The following is a 21,325-nucleotide window of genomic DNA, read 5'->3' as shown; positions in this document are numbered from 1 at the left end:
GCAACTCAAAGATCACGGCCCTGCATCACTAAAGCTTGTTCAAGCACCTTTATCCCAAAATCCTTTTCCATGACTTCGTAGACATCGTCATAAGCCGTAGCGGCGTCGCCAGACAGGTGCCCGCGAACGGTTTCATAGGCACTCTTGATTTCGTCGAACTTGGCCGCGTTCGCTGTCCCGCTGCTGCTGTCCGGGTGGTACTTCCGAGCCATGTGGACGAAAGCTTCTTTCACCTCTCTCATGCTGGAACCTTCGCTGACGCCGAGAACTCGGTAGCATTCCTGCGTGATTCAGATCAGCTGTTCGTAATGCGTATGTGCCGCCGCAACATGAATGCGTTGAAAAACAAAGCTCACCTTTACCGCCTTACAGTTACTGCTTTGTCTTCGAAGTGAGGGAAGCCTGAAACCACTAGTGACACTGCCCTGGGCCGCCAGTGGCGGTAAAACGACGTACAATTTACGCGACAGCAGCATTTGGTGGCATTTCGAAACCGCAGCTGCACCGGCTGCGATTATTCCCGACTTGATTGCGACTTGGCCAACTTGACTCTACAGAAACGGTTTGAAAGTGCGACTCAACCGAGAAAGCAACAAAGTGAGGATTTAAGTAAGTGTTGGAATATAAAATTAAAAAAAGTAAACAAATTTTCTGTAAGTATTTATTTCATGGTTAAATGTTAGCAGCGCGAGCGCCGTGGACATCCATCCCCTTCCATTCGCGAAAAATGGCGACAAGGTCGGAGGACGTTCTCGGCGAAAAGTGGGATAAGTGCGTAGCCGACACGTTAATCAAAGTTGGTGAGTGTCTCTGTGCCTAATTAAAGCAGCGATCCATAACTTTACCGTAACCCTGCGCTAGTGTAACGCTCCCCAGAGGTGTTAGCGCTAAAAGATCAGCATGTTTTGATTGCCGGTCGCGATGTGCCCCACAAGAAATTTATTTGCTCGCTACTTTATCGTCTCAAACCTACAGTGCAGTTCCGTCTCTTCTGCGTTTCTAGACTCGGCATTACCCCTGACCCTTTCCTCTAACCTTCGTTTTCAGGTACCGGCTTTGGTGTCGGTGCCCTGTTTTCTCTGGTGCTGTTCAAAAGTAAGTGATATTCATTGCAGAACGATTTTTCGGTTGAAGGAACGCGAGGAGAAATCACACCTCTTGTCCTAGGGCGCGCCTGGCCCGTCGTGTTCGGCATTGGTAGCGGATTCGGAATGGGCTACAACAATTGCCAGCACACCTTCAACGAACCCACCCTGCTGCGCGCCTACACGCTAAAGGTAAACGTGTGTGCACATCCACCATCCGAGTACTGCAGAAAAAAAGTGCCAATGGCATAGGGTTAGCATAAAGCCCCCTTTTACTTGTGTGCGCTTCTTAGTTCAGCGCCATTTCTTGATACTCTATAGATTTAACTCCGTAGGTTAATAAAGAGCTGCGTTTATCAGTGAAAAAGAAGGCAGGGGTGTACGTGCGTCCAAAAAAACACCAAATCAGAGTTCCTATCACAGACTTAGAACTTTAAAATGAAAAGTTAGACAGCAAAACGAGCATACTTCTCATTGTTAGCCGATGATATATAACCCAAAGGGATTGTGGTGATATGTGAAAAGTAACAAAAAAGACTACAGACGTTCCAGCTCACCCGCATAAAGGAGATATGTTTGCAGATGATGCCAGAAAAGCTGATTGCTTGATCGTATATTTTCACTCTGCTTTCATAGCCTGTCATCAAGCACTGGCACCTGTACTATAACAACAGTCATCTGAAATGCATGACATCTTTTTAAGCAAGGCTGAAATGAGGGCACTATTTCACAATTTAAATCCTCATTCTGCTCCCGGTTCAGGTGGGACACCAAATCACATCCCAAGTGTGTTCCTACGCTTTGCACCTATTTTGTTTGAATTGCCAAGTCATGAAATTCTAGAAAATTGCCTTGACTGAAATGGGGAATGCAACTTCTATTATTAAAAGCGGCTGTATAGACCGACGTCATTGACATCTGATTGTTGTAAAACGCTTGAATGTGTTATTTATTCTGTTCTTATTAAGTACCTTCATGGCCACGGTTTTTCATCCCAACTCAGCATGTATTTCATTCAGCTTACTGAATTCATCCATGACATTGCACATTGCTTTAACATAAGTATGCATATGCTACGTGTTTTGTATTTATCTATCTGGGTTGTAAAAAATTCTTCTGCTCAAACTACTGGCCTATTTGGGCTCAATCACCAACCGCAAGGTAGCTTATGATAGTGAGCATTATTTTACAAACAGTTTAACACTGGAACTTGCCTGGATTGTCCAGAATCTGCGAAAAACTGCAGTCGGCTGCTCCGCTCTCTCTGACGAAAATTCCTCCGCAGCTGACTGCAGTTTTTCGCCGATTCCAGACAATTGAGGTAAGTTCCAGTTTTAGTAGTAGGACTGATAAATATGGAATGTGTGGTAGATGCTGTTTTCATTTCTTTTGATGTAGTCTCGCATAACTTACTTCAAGTGAACAAGGGAGGGGAAAGACAGAGGACTTTGTTGAGACAAAGCGTTCATCATTGGTGGGTGGGGCTTTCACTGTGAGGAGTGAGTGAAGCTTTATTGTCAGAGAATAAGGGTTGCCAAGTTCTTCTTTGAAGAGGAAGGGATGGGGACGATGGCATCTAAAAGGATTAACCTGTGAAAAGAAGTGCACAAGCTCAGTAGAAAGGGTTGGTGGGGATATAGGGAACATGTGTGTCCACACATGGGGAGCTCCTGCGACAGGTGGCATGGTATGACTGGTCGGGTTGACCTGGATAAACACAATTGAGCAGCAAGAGCCAGCCTTCAAGGTCGCCTCATCTGCCCACTGACGTCATGAGGGTAGGGACCACGCGGTGGGATGTGTCGCCCTAATCAGTTACGAGCTGTGAGCAGCGATTTTCAAAAATTATTTCGGAGCTTTCAAATATGATTTGAATACCCACAAAGACCACCTCTACAGATCTGTTGCACTAGAATCATTTTAAGGTCTCTTTAAGGTAAAAATAGATGAGGTAAAAAAAATCTTTTATTCTTTCTATTTTACCATTTCTCAAGAACCCTTTGGCTTTGCACTTGCTGCCCACATTCTTTCGCTCTTTTTTAATGTGACAGTGTTAAGCACTTCATGTCAGAGAAAATGTGGCGTAGTCGTCAATGTTGGTGTTGTGAGCAAAAAATGCACCAAAAATCCCTAGAGAAGCAACCTAGGAGGCAGGTGGGCCACTTAGGTCAGGCAACCTTGTGTCATCTTCACAACCTGCCAACTGGATTGTGTGAGCAAACTGCGCACCGTGGCAGGTGGCAGTTAAATTAATGATTGGTCATGAGAGGTTGCTTGGGGAGAGCAAGTTGGATCGCACAAGTCCCACCGGTGGCTGACCTGCCACTGCCATCGCACGGCAGTGGCACATTGCTTGCCCACTGCAGCATACGCAAGGAGTGGTATGGGGACTTCCAGGGATCAGTGACTGCAAAGTAGAGAACGACCATTTCTACATGTATGACCATTAATCCATAATTGCTATCGTGCCATACTCTTAAGGCAGAGCATAAGTGTCCCCTCCAATTCTTTTTTTTTTTTTTAGAGCAAAAGCTCTACTTCATGACCAAAGCTTCAAACTACTGAATCCTTGGCTTTGAATAAATAAATAAATAAATATTCCCGCAACTAGGATTCGAACCCACGGCGGCGCAAACAGATCAGCTTTGCTGGCCACTGCACGAGAGCACTATGCTAATGCCGCAGCTGATCAGGCCTCGTGTGAAACATAAGCTACAACACACTCTCACGCTGTGCATTGCACATCGGCATCTGCATCAACTTCCATCTGCGACACGAACAGATCAGATCAGCTTAACATTGATCAAACCCGCCGCGGTGGCTTAGTAGTTACAGCACTCAGCTACTGACCCGAAAGATGCAGGTTCGATTCCGGCCGCGGCGGCAGAATTTCTATGAAGGCGAAATTCTAGAGCCCGTGTACTGTGTGATGTCAGTGCACGTTAAAGAACCCCAGGTGGTCGAAATTTCCTGCGCCCTTCACTACAGCGTCCCTCATAGCCTGAGTTGCTCTGGGACGTTAAACCCCAATAAACCAAACTAAACCATTAACATCGATCAGAGCTTAATCCGAGTCTAATATCATAGCCAGACATGCCGATGCCCCAGCAACACAAAACCATGAGCCAGTCAGGCTAAACATTTGCTTTCGCATGTTTACTAGGTTTAAATAGGTTAAAACCGTAGTTTTTTTCTTTGCTTCCCAAAACATCACAAATGGCAGCACAAGGATTGGTCCTTGGGCCACTGCTGTTTCTCATTTTTATCAGCTATTCAACCGAAGGCCTTGTTTTGACTATGGTAAAAAAATGCAGCGCGAAAAAAACAAGGACGGACAGAAGTGGACAGGACAGGGCGCTGAGCGATGAGGTTCACGCAGGTTATGGCTGCATTTTGCTTGCTCATGGATGAAAGAAAAGAGCCCAATGTAGAAGAAATCTGATGAACTAAAACGGCTGTTTGGGCTTGTTGGTCAGTGAACATGGTAAAAGAATGCAGCGCGAAAAAAACCATGTTCACTGACCAACAAGCCCAAACAGCTGTTTTTGTTTTGACTGTCAGTTATATATCATGTTATCATGTTCACAAGGTATGCGTGTTGCAGTTTGGTCTTGAGAAAAATTGCTCTTGGTGTGGCATATGGAAGGCGGATTTGAATTATAGCAAAATGTTATGTACACTTTGCAAAGAAAAAGTTGTCTACTTCATGTCTGAATAACGTTCTGGTACAATGTGTTGACGAAATGAAATACCTGGGCATCACATTAACACACTAACTGCGACATTAGACTGGACATCCACCCAGAGTTTTGAAGGAAATTTTGTACCCCGCTAATACTAGGCCAGTGTTAAAGTATGTGTGTGTGTGTAGCGTGGAATTTGTTCACAGATGTTCTTGAAGATAGAGCGTGTTCAAAAAAGGACTCCAAGATTTGGTGATGATGGATTTTTATGGTGCAAGGGCATCTGTGGCCAAAGAGCTCCATGGCACAAGGTACTTTCTTCTAGTCAAGGTGGGGTCAAAGACCCATTTCCCAAGCATTTCACCCTAAAGAAATCGAGCACCAGGACTGCAAGATTTGTCATGGGCATCTATGACTGCAGTGTTAGAGGTTCACAAATCAGGTAAAGTCTAGGTTGACATGCAAATATTCAGGTTGAAGGAAAGGACTTAGACCATGCAAAAGTCGCATAAATGTATCTGAATTTTTGTTCTTTCTGCAATAAACTACAGAATGGGATTTGCTTTGGTATTAGATAATGTCTGCGGATAGTTTTTCATCTGCCATAGAAAGTATCAAGTCGATGTGTTTTAGGTCATACTTCCACTGCACTATTTCATGCATTATGCAACAGATTTTGCAGTTGGATGCTTTATGCTTCGTAGTTAAGCATTTGTAATAAAGAAGCATCTTGAAGTGAACAACACAGTCCGAGACACACACACCGAGGATGAGCACAGCGCTGCTTGCCCTCTGTATGTGTGTGTGTGTGTGTCTCAGACTGCACTGTTAATTTCAAGATACTTCGTAACCAACTAGCCCGCCAAAGCATATTAGTGTAACTAAAAGGAGGGTGGTTGCATGCAAGATCAAGCAAAGGGTGGCTGGTCAACCTTTTAAATTTATTTGAAATTTTTATATATTGTTGCCTAATCACTGGAAAGAAGCGATCCGCAATTGGTTTTGCTCCAAAACTTTTTTTCGAAGTACGCGAAATTATTGACGAAGTGGAGTTCCGCGCTTAAAGGGGCTGCAAAACACTGCTTGAACGGATGCCGGTTACGCTTCAGATGGATTCTTTATGTCACACAGATGCTGACTCAAAAAGAATTACGAAAATCGATGCATAGGAACGGGAGTTATTCAATGAAGAAATTTCAAAATACAAGCAAACAAAATGTTGCCCTCAACTCGATTTTTGCGCAGCTTCCCTTTCCCATTTCACTCTCCCAATGACGACACCGAGAGCAACCAATCAAAACAGCCTATCTTAGCACGTGGCGGAAGTTTGCACTCCATGGTTGCCTGTTCTCTGTAACTCGTTCATGCCAAGGCTGGCAGCCCCGTTTGCATGGTTACAACCATGTGAACGCTCAGCTGATCCAGCAATGCTTCACCGTCACGTCGACGGCGCAGAAGGGAACACTGGTCAATGACGTTCTCTTACTTATTGATCCGAACTCGAGCGCAAGATACTGCGACGCTGTGACAGCCTGCGCAAAATATCAGACACATTTAGCATAGCGCGTACCGCTACTGCTTATCACCAACCATAGCTCGTCCCTCCTAGCGCGCTGGTTGGTCACGGCGAGCAAGGACCGCGCGCTGTTCACGGAAACGTGGCGCCGCCACCCGGTGATCTTCCACAAGTTGACGATGTGCACTGCCTGCTAAATGTGAAACGAACACATCCTTCCTTGGGACCAAAACGAACGCTTATAGAGTTCAATGGCTCGATCGGATCGATTCTGCAAAGCCGCTCTCAGATACATAGAGAGTAGCCATAAGTTTTTGGTGCTAGGTCGTAGGATGTTTACAGAGAGGCGCAAAGTCCGATGCAAAAAATAGCCAGTGCCTCTGGTGGCGTGTTTTTGTTTTACTTGATTTACAGTGCTTTTATCTAGGGCAAACAAGCTGGTTTTGTTAAAGTAATATAAAACACAAAAACTTGACAAAATGTATCGCTAGTTATTAACCCAATTTGCAGTATATTTACTCTTTGTCCAATCATAAAGCTCGCTCTCCGTGATGTCATATCTGCTGCTAAAAACCACCACTGTATGGTGACACCGTCAGCGCCACGAATTCGTTTTTGCAAGCTAATTAAAATATTAAAAACCGCAGTATACGCGGTACGACCGATGCTAATAGCATCACTATAACTCATTCTATGCAACCAACAGGTAAAACAATGCACTGAAAATGTGTTTCGGAGCCCCTTTAAGTGTTCTCTTGTTTTGGCCAACTTTGGTTATGAATTACATAAAATATATCAACGTTAGTTATCTGAAAATTGTTTGAGTAAAGGTATGCCTGTTTTAATTTGTGCTCCGTTTTTTTTTGTCTGTCTGCAAGCTATAGATGTTTTTTATAAAATAAGTCAAAATCTGCCCAAAGAACATTTTTCTCTCTAGTTTGCAGGCCGTTATATCAAAAACGTGCCGCCACCGTCTCGTAAGGCGTTGAAGTCACGAGCGTTAGCTGATTGTTGGCGCAATATATCGGCCATGCGATGTATTACCACAAGATTAGGCTTTTCCACACCTCATGGCGAGCAAGCGCCTACCACCTTGAGGTCGGATATTTTTGACCAATTTGGGATGAAAAATTTTATCGGCTCTTTGGAGGGCCATTTTTCCTTACCTCGAGGTGGCAGGTGCCCGATTGCCATGAGGTATGAAATTGTGAGCTGCCGAGTGCCGACGTCACGGCCGCCATGTTAAGCCTAACCATATCTAAATATTAACGTAATTAGGCGATATTGATGTCTATCATGTTCTACTCATCGAGCCCGTTATAGATATGTCGTTAGCTAGATCATGACATCATTGGTTAATTATTTAAAATAAATTAAATTTAAGCCTAACTGTAATTAAATATGAACTTCATAAGTTAATATTGGCATCTAACGTGTTTTACTCATCTAGAGGATTGCAAATATCTAATTCGTTTTATGATGACCTCATTATTTACTGAGTTATAAGCGATTAAACATAGTCAGGTGACTAGTTAATTGTGACGTCACGAAATCAGTGACGAAACCTCTCCAATTAAGCACCAGTTCGATATACTAATGACATCACCAATCAATCGCCAATTGGGTTGCTATATCGATTTACTAGGGGGCCAACATCTTGAATTCCTAGGACTTGGAAAATTTCACACCGAAGGGAGGTGGTAGCAGACCCCAAGAAATCGAGAAACATGACAAGAGCTAACGCTCTTAAAATGACTTGTAGAGTGGCAGTAATTGTGCGTTATCATCTATGCACACTGATATATCAATCTGTCAGAGGTAATATTTATGTCTTTTCGATAACGAGAGATGATCGCGTTAACTTCAAGAAAACATAGAACAATAAAAACTTGTGACGACAGTTTTAAAAAAAAAATTGTATTTTTTAAACTTTGTCCACATATTCTCATTTATATCAGATTTCACAACCGATAAAAATTATGTTGCATAATATTGTTTCTCTAGTGCATCAATAAATGACATGCAGAGAACCAAAGTATTGTTCAACAGTCCAGGAAGGGAACAGCACTTCACAATTGGTAGCGAGCTGCTGGAAGTGGTAAGGGAATACGTTTACTTAGGGCAGGTAGCGACCGCTGATCCGGATCATGAGAGGGAAATAACTAGAAGAAGAAGAATGGGGTGGAGCGCATATGGCAGGTTATCTCATATCATGAATGGCTAACGAAAAGGGTTCAGCTCAAGTTAAGGACAACGCAGCGAGCCATGGCAAGGAAAGTGATTGGTGTAACATTAAGGAAGCGGGCGGTATGAGATGAGGGGACAAAAGTGGTTTAATGACATCTTAGTCGAAATTAAGAGGAAGAAATGGGCTTTGGCAGGGCATGTAATGCGAAGGCAAGATAACCGCTGGTCCTTAAGGGTAATGGAGTGGATTCCATGAGAAGGCAAGCATAGCAAGGAACGGCAGAATGTTAGGTGGGCGGATGAGGTTAAGAAGTTTACGGTGATACGGTGGGCGCAGCTGGCAAAGGACAGGGTTAATTGGAGACACATGGAAGAGGCCTTTTCCCTGCAGTGGGCATAGTCAGGCTGATGATGATGAGTAGTTACGATCCCTCCAATGAGGCCCTTGAGCAAGGATTGGCAAATGGTGTATATTTGACTTCTTGCCTGCTATGTCCACAGAATGCAGGAAGGATTGGACATCAGTTTGTTAGGAAAGATCTGGAGTAGCAAAAAGGTGTTGGTGGCACTGAGGACGTCAGTATCGAGACGATTCGACCTCCGCAGCGGTGGTCAGAGCGGGACTACTATATGCATACGCCTGCCCACCACAGATGCTCATTTTAGAAAGCGACGCTTTGAGAGTTTGTTTTCGCGTCCTTAGGAAGGCACATGGGGTAGAGGAAACCGGCACGAACTGGTCCTTTGTCCCCAGACATGGTCGCGGTGGATGGGAATAATGCGCGCTCACGCGCTGCTGTGGTGCTCGGCACGCTGAAGAACCACCAGAAACAAGGCCTTTTGTGTTCAAAGGTCAGCGCGACGTTCTTTTCGGTTGACGATGGCCGCATTGTGACACGTCCCAGCACGGTGATTGGAGCCATAGTCACTCGGGTCTTCTCTGGGTGGTCCATTATGGCAGGCCTTGGGAACAGTTTTCATCAAGTGGGCAAAGGGTGCACCAGCAAAGATGTGCTGGTGACTCCGGAGGGGACCTGCTGTTGCCGTCGCCGCAGTGGCTACGCCGGATGCGTTCTGTCCACCTAGGGTGGAGGGGAGCCCGGGCACAGCACTCCCTATCGGTTTTCAGATGTTTACTTCCATCGCAGATGAGTGAGAGGCGTGCTTGCGTTTTGCTCTTACTGCGTGCACTGCGCACGTGCGTCTCATGGTGACAAAGTATAGCTCTGACCGAGTGTTTTGTGCAGATTACCTTTCCTAGCACAAGAAGCTCATTGCGAAGAAGCGAAATTTTTGAAGCATCACCGACCTAGACATCAACGTTTGAAGCAACTTCTAATACCCAAAAGACCTGTGAATATCAATGAGACGGACTACTTGTGCTAAAGAAGTAGTTTGGTTCGGGCTAGTTGGTTGATAGCTGTAGTTGACGTCATAATGGCGCAAAAGGGACAAGGACAAGAGAGGCACAAGAGCACAACAGGATGGGTGACACAAGTGAGGTTTATTCACCCACACCCTTACATTTTATGGAGCGCCTGAGCCGTATCACAGTAGTCTAATACGAACAGATATAATACGAAGATAAGAAGTCAACAACAGTCATAATTCAGGACGTAGGCGCTACTTCCAACAGACAGGAAGAAACAATTCAGCACTACGCATCTGATAAGAGCAAACTTGTTGGACTAAGTCCCAAGATTATCTGAGTGCAAAACCAAACAGGAACGCAATTCATCCTCACAACGGAGATACACACTTGCCTGGCCAAGGCAAACAGGGCGCAGTCTTGACATTCCTTCTTTAACACCTCAGGTGACAATGACTGAATGACCAACAATAACTCAAAAAAAAAAAGTGCGCACGAAGGGGCTCTGAAACACCTTCCGAGGAGAGCACATCAACTCGCTCAATTACTACACTGTGTTGTCACGAAAGCCTGAGCCAAATAATACACTTCTACACGCAGCAGAAAACCCGCGATCACGCGCGAAAGTTGGCAAGCCCTTCCAGGCGACTTTTTCATCCTCGCACCCTCCTCCGTCACTCGCATCTGCGTATACAAGTTGAAAGGTGGCTATTGGTTAGATTCGTTCATACGTCGGGCAGCTACCGTGGCTGCGGCCAATAAGCCGCTTAGCTCCGGCGGATGAGGAGGCTCCACTCCCGGAGGTGGGGCCAGCGGAGGACCGCCGACCTTCCAGCGTGCAAAAAGTGAGGAGAGGAGAGGGAAAGGTGCAAAGCTGCTGAAATTCAAATTTTGACTACAGATAACTCAGCTTATAAAAAGTGCATTAGAAAAATTCTTGCTTGACAATATTCGTGAAGCGGCGTGCTTTAATATCCCCTGCATACCGCAACTTTATTAGTGCCCCTTTCAGAGCCCCTTTAAAACCTTCAAGAAATCATCTCAGTGTCAAAGTACTGAAAGTATTGGCTTGTAAACAATTCTCTTTTGATTGACAAAACACATCCAGGAACAACAAATTATGCACACATAAAACTTCAAAACATTAAAACCTAGACACCCTTCAAGAAAAGAACCTCGGTGTCACTGATCAAAATGGACGGTCTACTAGCGCACACTCTTCCCGCTTTCTTGATATAATATGCCTCAACTACTTGTCACTCAAATTTGTCTTTGCCGCTCTTCAAAAAAAATTTTTTGTTTAATTCCGGAGGACATTCTTTGCAGGTTTTGCAGTGGTCTGCAAGGAAGCTTCCATGTTGGTTGCGCACATTCCGCAAGTGTTAACTGGTGCGCTCAATGAACCATTGACCGGTTTGCCCTATGTAAACGAGACCGCAGCTTAAAGGAATCTGGCATACAAATTGTGACCTGCATTTGGTGAACTTTTTTTGATGCTTAATAGTGCAAACCAGTCGTTTATTCTCCGGCTTAGTCACAGTGCAATTCTTTGAGAGCTTTGACGGGCCGGAAAACATAACTTGAAACTGATATTTCCTTGCGACTTTTTTTATGCCATGGGAAACTTTATGAATGTAAGGAATGGCAGGCACAGATTTTTTTCGTGCTTCCGGAAGTCTGTTATCATGAGGCCTCTGGAGTAACATTTCAGAGGCAGCCAAAATAAAAAGGGGTGGGTAACCAGCTTCTTTCAACCTGTGAATGTGGGCGCCAAAGCTCAATGACATCACATGAGTGAAATAACTAGAAGAATGGGGTAGAGAGCATATGGCAAGAGTAAAGACGATAGGTTCTTCTTTCTTCACACCTCACTTCCTTTGAGTTGCTCGTTTATTTGGCGTTAAGACCCGTAGTAGACAGCAAGATGATGACACACGGACGAACAGAGGAACTGGACTTTTATAACACTTCAAAATAAACTGTACAGAAACAAATTCACATGGTAGACTACATCAGCTTCGCACCAGCTACCAAAGCTGTCACAACAGTGTTTTAACACTCAAGCTCCAAGCTCGCTCTTTACGGCTTACCAAAAGCCGGGGCCTGTCTGCATCGCTGCACGAAGCCTGGCTTAAAGCTGCATAACAAGATGCTACACGCTCTTAAATAACCTACTTCGAAATTTCTAGAAGCAGGCGAGGGCGCTGAGAGAGGGAGGAGGCGTTCCAGCACACATTAAGCTAAGTCTCCTTCCCCCTGTCTTCTCGAGAGGGCTGGAACTTTCTCGAACATCTGTCCGCGCATGCTTCGCTTCGCCAAGGTCGCGAGGGGGAAGACATCCTGTCCCCTGCGCTGGGGTGTGCTTACAGCAGCGTGCACCTTTGGGAAAGTTCTTTCTCTTCTTTTTTCGGCACACACGCTGGAAAGGCCTTGTGCTCGCTACAGTGGCCTTACAGCAGGTTCTCTCTGATTATGAATGGCAGTTTACCAATATCCAGGGTTTATTGGAGAGATATCGGAGAGGCCTTTGTCCTGCAGTGGGCATAGTCATGCTGCTGCTGCTGCTGGTGATGCTTTGTGCTTGCTACTGAATATGTGTTGCTTGTCTTCCCCTTTAGTCACGATAAGTTGTTAGTGTTGTTTTGTATTGTAAACGATTTGATGCTTTTGTTTGTGCTCTTGTTTGTTTGTGAGGCCTCCTTGATATTCAGCCCAGGCCCTGAACACTGTTATGCCTATAATTTTTTGCCAGTAATATTTCTCACACAAAACAGCAAGTTTGACATGCCACTTCATATGTGCTAGCTGGTCTTTGTTGTAGCAGTGCTGGCTAATGCTTTCAGGCATTTCAGCAGAGGCTTGTTAATTCTTCTGGGAGATAACACTGACCTTGAAGGCTATATTTGAAAAAAATTCAATGGCACTCGCTTCGGTGACACACTGGAAATGCACGAGCAGTCGCTGTTGCAAGCTACGCTCATAGACCGCTCACGAATTTTTAAATTTGTTCTTGGCATCTTCGTTTTCATTCTTTGAACGATGCGACATAAATCGTTCTCTACTATATGTTCATAGATCCCTAGGAGTCCTTATACCACTCCTGGTGCAGCGGTTAGGTGCTGCCATCAGTGGGGCTTGTGTGACCCTAACCTCTCATGAGCAGTCATTAATTTAACTGCCACCTGTCACAATGGGCTTCACTCTGTTTACTCATCTGCCACCATCTCTGCAACATGTCCCCTCCAATGCTCACACATAAAAGGTGTTCTCTTGTGGTGGCTGTCAACTGGTTCCACATAAGTGCTGTCTGATGTTAATGTTTTTGAAAGAGTGCTGACAGTTGACACTCATTTTACTTTGCAGGCAAAACAGAAGGATGCAGTGCCAGCAGCTGCCACCTCAAAATGATCGCTTGCTATTCATGTAGCATGTGGATTACGAAATTCTAGTACCTTGTTTAAATATTAAATGCTTTGGAACGTTCAAGTACCTTGCTGCAGGTGTGTATTTTTCTTGCGATAGCTGTAGTGCTCCTTTAGTGAAACAGTCCATAACAGGTATAAATTTAGTCGCATTCATAGCACCAAGTTTTCTTTGTTACTCAGGCAAGTTTCAGTTTCAGAACAGTCATCACAAAGGACTTCATTTTATAAACTTCATGTTATACATCCAGTTGTAAGTCCTTTATCCTCAAAGCTTTTTTTTTTTGCATTGTTTAAAGAACAAAAGTGTGATAGCCCATGAATGCTGTCTCCACTATCTGTTGGTGCATTGATGGTTTGCCTGTGGTCTTGTGAACAAAACATGCGACTTCTGACAGCATGGTGCAGAAGGTGCGATGTGTAGCGAAGCTGCTGTACTCGGGAGAATAAACGCCATGGCACATAATGATGTGTTTCTAATCGGGAGAAAGGAAGGCGGCGGAGAACACTCGAAACATACAAAACCGAGGCGAAAGTAGGCAATCTCGCCCATTGGGCCATGCCTGTGCTGGAAGTGTGCATGCATTGTGTGCGTGATGCAGCAGTCTGAGATCAAGCGGACTGTTCTGTTCCCGGGAGTTCTGCTCATGCTAGAAAAGGACAGCAGCTATTTCGCTTTGCTCAGGAGAGCGCGCAAAGAAAAAAAGTGGGAATCACATGTCAAGCGAGACAACTGGAAACCAACAAACTTCAAAGTATGCGAGGTAAGGCATGCGAAATGCTTGCGTTCCAGAACAGTTTTTGCTGGGGGCGGAGGTATAATGCGCAGCTTTAACGTTCCATCCCTGTAAAATGAAATTAGCAACCGTCAAGGGCGACTTCTTGCAATTGACTTCATGGTGAACGAAAAGCTGTTTGAATAGCAGTCTGACGAATATAATAATGGAGTATGCTATGCTCGTTGTGAGGATGTAATGACTGTTCACAAGGCACAGAGTTTCTCGGCAGATTAGCTGCGAAAGAAGATATATTTCTGGGTAACTATGGTTCACTCCTTAAATAATCTATGGAACCACCCTGTCTTGGGAGGACACCAAATTCGAGAAATATCATGCGGTAGAGGTAGTTTCCTGTTTGAAACAGCACGCCGCCGCACTGCTTTCAGTGTAGGCGAACAGAGTGGGACCCAACATGCCGATGTTAAGAGTGGTGCCTTCACCCTGAAAGCGGCGCTATCAAGGCACCCTAACTTTTATTCAGTTCGTGTGGACACACTCTGTCCACAGCTTCCGGTGACGCCACTCGCGGGCCAAGAAATGCTTTCGCATTAAAAACTGCAATGCAGTCTGAAACGTGACGAGAGACCTGAGACAGCAAGCTTTGCGTTGCTCGAACTCTCCATGACACTCTTCCCTGCTCAATGAATCGGCACCTGGTTGTGTGCAACACAGTTGCAGTGTGCCTTCTGATATATTTTGTGGTAAAGCCAATAACCAGAACATGTTTAGTTGCAATTAGTTCTGGAAAAGATTAGAAAACTATGAAGCAAAATGAGGACAGGGTTCGAGTGTGAAAAAATAGCTGTTCACACTTCTTTGCACACACTGGCTTCCTTCATTTCGCTTGTTTCAGCAGTTTTACGAATTTCATCATGACACTTCAACCACTGGCAGGCCGATAACTGCCGGATAAGCCTACCGCCCCTTACCCTCGAGTGTGCCCATCTGTGCCGCGAAGATGAGTTTCAACACCATTTCTTCGGGCAAGCTAAACATTTTACTCACTAAACACGACAAATGCTTTAATTCATGAGAAGTTGGACATGTACTTTTTCGACACAGGCACGAACACTTCTTGTTCAAGAGTCGGGCATGTCGCCTCCAGGAACCATCTGAAGGAAGAAAACGACAGCAGCTGTCACGAGGCATTATCGCTCGTGTGCGTCCAAGCAAACAAACGCGTGAACATTGCTTACCATAGTAATGTTGTTTCCGTTCAGGAGAATTTGGTCGAGTTTAGTTATTCTCCTGCCTTCGGGGGTGCTTTCGCTGAAAGGGAACAGGTAAGTTTTGTTCACGCTCGCAAGCACGACCAGAGCGGAGCAGCAGTCCAAAGTAGAAGCTTAGCTTACTATTCTGTGACGTCTTCCAGCACCATATCTACAAGCCGCTGTTAAGGACAATAAGATTTGTCGGGCGTTCATGCTGAATGGTAAGGGTAAACTGCGCGAAAGGTTTAAGACAAAGAGAAAGGAACACACAGGACACTAACGCAGCGTTAGCAAGAACTCTCACGCTGTTTACCCTTTTCATTAAGTTCAACTTCGAATGACCAGAACGCAGGTTAACGAGCAAAAACACGAACATAAAATGAATAAACAAAGGATACTGACGAAGTCGTCGAACCCAAGCAGAGTTCCCACTATTTCCTTGTCACTTTTCATGATTATATGAATCTTTGACCCGATGCATTTGTCAATCAGCTCTACAAGGAAAAGAATGCCGCAAGTTAAATCCGGAGTGACCACTACGAGCTCGCGAAAGTTGCAACGTGAATTAAGTATTGGCGCAAGATAACCGCACCCAGTGGCAGCAGGCTAGACGGATTCACGGCAGACAAGGACATCTTTAAGACCACTAAACTTTAGCAAAAGCGTGCAAGCTACGAGCAATAGCCACAGACTTCGCGCGGAACGCAAGTTGCTCGCAGTTTGCGGCAACGTGCTTGATGCGCGAGTTTAGTCTAGACTTGAAATGCATTACAGATGATGATGATGACCTTTGTCCTGAAATCGTAAAAGGAGCAACGGCTTTTTTTTTCTTGTTATAAAAGCACCGCGTTTTGCTATAAAAATAGTTAGGAGCAACTAGAAGATGAGAAATCTTTCACTTCAGTGTAGGTGTAACTAAGTGCAAAAGCAGCACAGATCGTACGCCGACTGGCGCTGCTAGCGCCAGAACTACAGAATGGGTTCCGGAAACAAAGGAGGTTGGAGGACAATCTATTTTCATTGACACAGTGTATAGAAATTGCGGAAAAGGAACATAGGCCCTTATTGCTAGCATTTCTGGATATTAGGGGAGCCTATGACAACGTTACTCAGGAGCATTTGTGGGACATATTGAGCACATTGGATGTGGAAAATGGAGTAATTAATCTTTTAAAAGATATATATAGAGGTAACAGAGTGCTCATAAAATGGGAAAAAAATGTATCAGGGCCTGTAGAGATACAGCGGGGGCTTAGACAAGGATGTCCTCTGTCCCCTTTGTTGTTCATGTTGTACCTGCAAGGTTTGGAAGCCAAGCTAGAGGGGAGTGGACTAGGCTTCAACCTATCTTTTTTCAAGCAAGGGGAATTGATTAAACAGACATTACCGGGACTAATATACGCGGACGATATAGTGATAATGGCTGACAACAAGGAAGACCTGCAGAAGTTGTTAGACATATGCAGTACAGAGGGAGATAGATTAGGCTTCAAGTATAGTAAGGAAAAATCTGCAGTCATGATATTTAATGAAGAGGGCGGCGAGCATAGAATACAGGAGTTCGTGCTAAAAGTAGTGAATGAGTACAAGTATCTTGGGGTGTGGATAAATAACAGTGTTGAGTATCTGACAGAGCATGAAAAATATGTAATGAATAAAGCTAGTAGGAATGCAGCTGTCATGAAAAATAGGGCACTGTGGAATTACAATAGGTATGAGGTGGTAAGAGGGATCTGGAAAGGGGTGATGGTCCCTAGCCTGACCCTCGGGAATGCGGTCCTGTGTATGAGGCCAGATGTTCAAGCAAGGCTGGAAATTAGGCAACGGGGAGTAGGGAGGTTAGCTTTGGGAGCACATGGCAATACACCAAATCAGGGGGTACAGGGGGATATGGGATGGGCGTCTTTCGAGAGCAGAGAGGCTAGCAGTAAGATAGCATTTGAGGAACGATTGAGAGGGATGGAGGAAAAGCGGTGGGCTAGGAAAGTTTTCAGATACCTGTATATAAAGAATGTTGACACGAAATGGAGAAAGCGAACTAGAAAATTGACAAGCAAATATCTGGACAGCAGTAAGGGGGCAAATCAGCATTTATCGGTTAAGAAAAAGGTTAAAGGAACAGAGAGAGCGTTGTGGAAAACAGGGATGCTGACGAAATCGGCACTGGAAACATACCGGACCTTTAAACAGGAAATTGTCAAAGAAAATATCTATGATAATTGTAGGGGAAGTTCTTTGCTGTTTGAGGCCAGGACTGGAGTTTTGCGGACTAAGACGTATAGAGTCAGGTACCAGGAGATAGACACTTTGTGCATTGCGTGCGGAGAGGAGGAGGAAACGGCTGAACACTTGATACTTTTCTGTAAAGGGCTTCACCCTACAGTGGAAGGCAGCGGGGCTGACTTACCCAATGCATTGGGGTTTAGGGATAGTGAGGGGAAAGTGGATTTTAAGAGGTTAGAAGTAACCAAGCGAAGGTTATCTGATTGGTGGCTAAAAGCAAGACAGGAGTAAAATTTCACAAGACATGGCTAGGTGGCTTGAGCCACCGCCCGATGTAAAGGGTTCAGCCGTATCCATCCATCCATTCATCCAACTCGCAACCGGCACCCGAGCACGTGCCAATCGTGCAGTGTATGGCCATTTTGCAAGTCTATCGCGAGACGCCGTAGTAATGGCGAATATTGCGGATGGCGTGGATCCAGTTGGGGCGCTGGGCGCTGCGCAGCTGCTCACAAGGCCCGCTTCCGAGTTTGGCAACGATCCCATGGTGGAATCCCTGTGGGCCATGAAAGCTGTCGAGCACATGGAGGTTTACTTCAGCCTGATCAGCACTGTCGATCCGAAGGTCCTCAAGTTGACTCCTCACGACGACGCTATCTATAAGGACTTCAGGGAACGGTTCCCGGAGCTGGATGTCGGACATCTCGTGGAGTCTGAAATCAAAAGTGAAGAGTCCAAAAAGGAGTGGAGGGAATTCTGCACCAAGTTCGAAGACGTCGTCGAAGACTTCAACTTCGCCACTCTAGTGCGACTGGACAGCGAGAAGGACTACGCCGAAGAGAACACGACCCTCGTGCCAAGGGTGCAGTTTTACGCCTTGGAGATAGCGCGGAACAGGGAAGGTTGCAACGACAGCATACGGGAGAAATACCCGGCGAAACGGCGAAAGGCCGAGTGATGGAAGCCCGCGAGGCAATTGCCGCCTTCCTCGCGGACTTCTGCCGCCGCCGAGCGAACGTGAGCGACGCCGCTCTTCCTGCTGTGGAGGTGGGTGCACCCACTAAGCGCGGGGCGGCGGACTATCGAATCTTCGTCGGGAAGCCCAGCCTCGAGCCGCATTTGGAGTGCCTGCCTAGCGAGCTCCTCTCTGCCAGCGCCGCATGGACGGTGCCTGTCGCCAAGTGCGAATTGTCATCGCGTTATGTGCAAGTTTCGTTGAACCGCGCTGCAGCTTACAGGTCACTTCTTGATTTTATATTTGGAACAGGGAGACAAGATTACACGAGTGAGGAAAATGTGCTGATATTTGTTCCCCACCTGGACACCTCATTTACAAGCATCCGGACTGAACAACTGGCAGCCTATGTTACGAGGTGCTACACTGAACGACGCATGGGTGCAGTCATCTATGCCAGCAGGCCGTTTTACACACAGGGGCAACTGGATTCGGTCAGTGTAGCAACGTGCAGTGGGGACTGCCTGCGTGAAAATGACGTAGCCCATGTGGCCTGGTGCTCAAAGTTCTATAATGAGAAGGATATGACTTTTGATTTGAGTAGCTATGTCATGAGCGAGGGCCTTGATGTGGTGGGCTGTGATGCATGCCTTGGAAAAATAAGCATCGACAGCCAAGCTTTTGTGATTGCGAGCCAGCTTGTCCATGCTGTGCAGAGTCATTGCGAACCTCCACCTGGTGTCGTGCTTGTTGTGGCCCCTGCCTGCAAGAGTTTTGTGGTGCAGCAGGCTGGACTACTGTGCCAGCTGGCAGAGACAAACAAGCTGCAGGTGCTGCACCTGATGCACGAGGGTAGCGTCGAACCTGCTGACCGTTCCTTTGATGATTACTGGCAGCAGAGGAAGGCGTTTGTGACGGAAGCCTTCCACCGCCCTCAAGCCTTTTGTTCTCCCGAGGACCTCACTTCTGCAGTCAATATGCTTGTTGGAACTGAAGTTGCTTACGAGTTTCTTTCAAGCAAACAGAATGTCAAGATGAAACTTTCACAACGCTTGAGCCACGCTGAGAAGGGCCACTATTTTTGTCAGTACACATTGGCTAGAATTGCTGCTATAGTGAACAAGTACGAGTCTGCTGTCAAAGAAGGTGAATCTTTCATGCAGTTATTTGAGCCAGCTGGAAGTTGGCCTTCTTGCAAAGTTCACAGTTCATTAAGAATCTAGTTGCTAGCTTAAGGCAGAGATCCCCAGAATTTCATTTTATCACTTGTGGGCAGTTAGCATTGTCTCACTTGTGCCCATTTACCTAAGTGTGCTACTGTGACCATCAAGATATTCTGGAGGGAAACTTTCAGTAGAAGAAAAAAGCAAGGTTTATGAAACTCATTATCAGGTCGCACTAAAGCCTTGGCGAGTTTTTGGAAGTGATTCTTACTTCTTGAAGTCTCGATGAGTTGGAGGAAGAAAATGTGGCAGGATGTAGAATGAAGTCCAGGAGATTGCCATTCACGGCACTTTATAGATATGTCAGTGAAATATGCTTGTGTCCACTTTGGTTGTAGGGTGAACTATTTCTTGGGCGCGGACTTAGCCTGTGCAAACAGGCATGCTAGCTTTGGCAGCATTGCCTGCTATGTGTGAAACAGAGTATAGTTTATTGGGGCATGCACAGTGCTCATGATGTTGCATGTGGTCAAAGCGGTTTAAAATAAATGTGTGCATGGAATGAAAATGCCATTTCTTAGCAAAAGAAGCTGTTTCATGCTGCTGATTAGCCCATATGTGCTGAAAGTTCATAAATTTGAAGAAAAAAAAATGAAATATTCTTCGGTATAAAATGTCTATTTCACAATTCAGAATTAGCCCTTTATTGGTTGAGATATTTTTCTCGACACAGACTTTGGAGCCGTTCTATAATGCAAGATACTTCAAGGTACTTCAAGCTTCAAATATTTGACATTTCTAAAATCACATTTCTCATCACGTGTATTGTTTTCCTGATGACAGTGAGCTAGAATTGCTTGCTTTTCTTGCACAATTACAATGTGACGAATGGTGTCAAATTTCAAAAATGGCATCCAGAGAAGACTGGTGGGTCCTGTTGAATGCACACAAAACAACAGTTGCACAGGATAAGTTGAGACTGTCTTGAACCTGCGCTAGTGGGCGCAAGCTTGGACATAATACACTTTGAGTTACTGTGCAAAAAAGCTGTGCCCTACATGTAGGATGCTAGGCATATAGCATGACTGCATGACATAAGCAACCTTTCTTTTCCCACTCTGCCTGTAGTTGCTTGAGTAGTTGTTCTACTTAGTGCTTGCAGCATACCTGGTCAGTCACCTCGGAATGCATTTCACAATGAAACCCTGCAGTGTTGTGCCTAGGTTGGCTTTTATTTTCCTAGTGTAACCCTCTTTGCTTCCCTACCCAGGCGTGTACCCGGCCCTTTGCCCACTGCCGGACATGGACTGTGCCCTGTTGTCGGAGGAATCCGAGTGGCTGCTGTGGCATAGACTGTGCCAGTGCTGGCAGGTGCTTGGGGAGCCCATGCCTGCACGGAGCAGCAGCATCAGGGTGGAGGTGAATGCACACAGCCTCTTGCGGGCTCTAGAGGGGCTCTGCTCAGAGTTCAGCGCCTACTACGGCAAGGTGCGGGTGCTTCTGCCTCCAGAGCCACACCTCAGTGCCACGGTGTGTGCACGCGTGTGGCTCATCAAGGCCGTCCACAAGACTGTGCTGTGCGTGCTCAAGAGGTTTGGCTTGTGCGCTTTGGACCGCATGTAACTCTTCTTTTGTTTGTTCCTTTGTTTGCAAACAGGTATTTGCTGCAGGCTGAGATTGTATGGCCTCACTAAAAATTAAAGGGCTGGTCTTTGGACCACTGGTGAAACAA

The 21,325-nt window shown here is 45.6% G+C and overlaps 5 protein-coding genes across 12 annotated transcripts in view; 3 read left to right on the top strand and 2 right to left on the bottom strand.

Moving 5' to 3' along the window:
* Positions 1 to 593, bottom strand: part of LOC144120418 (dnaJ homolog subfamily C member 28) — an 87,121-nt gene extending 86,528 nt beyond the window's left edge. For 3 of the 8 annotated variants that reach the window (XM_077652775.1, XM_077652776.1, XM_077652777.1), the window contains exons 1-2: positions 357 to 591; positions 48 to 281 (exon numbers count right to left, since the gene is read on the bottom strand). In XM_077652775.1, coding sequence (XP_077508901.1) covers positions 48 to 281; positions 357 to 476 — 354 coding nt within the window. In that variant the 5' untranslated portion in view covers positions 477 to 591. Of the gene's footprint in view, positions 1 to 47; positions 282 to 356 lie in introns of all 8 variants that reach the window. The other 5 variants (XM_077652772.1, XM_077652774.1, XR_013312440.1 and 2 more) reach the window with 4 other exon arrangements.
* Positions 594 to 683: 90 nt separating this feature from the next.
* Positions 684 to 13,326, top strand: LOC144120423 (MICOS complex subunit Mic10-like). Its single transcript, XM_077652788.1, has 4 exons — positions 684 to 800; positions 1,048 to 1,095; positions 1,168 to 1,277; positions 13,204 to 13,326. Exons 1-4 carry the CDS (start codon positions 728 to 730, stop codon positions 13,246 to 13,248), a joined length of 276 nt encoding a protein of 91 aa, XP_077508914.1. The 5' UTR covers positions 684 to 727; the 3' UTR covers positions 13,249 to 13,326.
* A 1,720-nt stretch (positions 13,327 to 15,046) lies between these two features.
* On the bottom strand, positions 15,047 to 16,045 carry LOC144120424 (U6 snRNA-associated Sm-like protein LSm5). Its single transcript, XM_077652789.1, has 5 exons — positions 15,845 to 16,045; positions 15,651 to 15,746; positions 15,394 to 15,421; positions 15,238 to 15,310; positions 15,047 to 15,153 (listed from the first exon to the last, which is right to left on the bottom strand). The coding sequence occupies exons 1-5, from the start codon at positions 15,885 to 15,887 to the stop codon at positions 15,121 to 15,123; spliced, it is 273 nt and encodes a 90-aa protein (XP_077508915.1). The 5' UTR covers positions 15,888 to 16,045; the 3' UTR covers positions 15,047 to 15,120.
* A 1,807-nt stretch (positions 16,046 to 17,852) lies between these two features.
* LOC144120419 (DALR anticodon-binding domain-containing protein 3) lies at positions 17,853 to 21,325 on the top strand. Its single transcript, XM_077652779.1, has 2 exons — positions 17,853 to 19,576; positions 20,864 to 21,325. Exons 1-2 carry the CDS (start codon positions 18,433 to 18,435, stop codon positions 21,214 to 21,216), a joined length of 1,497 nt encoding a protein of 498 aa, XP_077508905.1. The 5' UTR covers positions 17,853 to 18,432; the 3' UTR covers positions 21,217 to 21,325.
* Positions 17,927 to 18,433, top strand: LOC144119467 (protein PBDC1). The gene has a single exon (XM_077652071.1). It carries the CDS (start codon positions 17,927 to 17,929, stop codon positions 18,431 to 18,433), a length of 507 nt encoding a protein of 168 aa, XP_077508197.1.

The sequence above is a fragment of the Amblyomma americanum genome, chromosome 2 (genome assembly GCF_052857255.1).
Source record: "Amblyomma americanum isolate KBUSLIRL-KWMA chromosome 2, ASM5285725v1, whole genome shotgun sequence".
NCBI classification, from domain to species: domain Eukaryota; kingdom Metazoa; phylum Arthropoda; class Arachnida; order Ixodida; family Ixodidae; genus Amblyomma; species Amblyomma americanum.
Note: the sequence above shows the minus strand (reverse complement) of the source record. Positions and strands in the feature narration are given on the sequence as shown.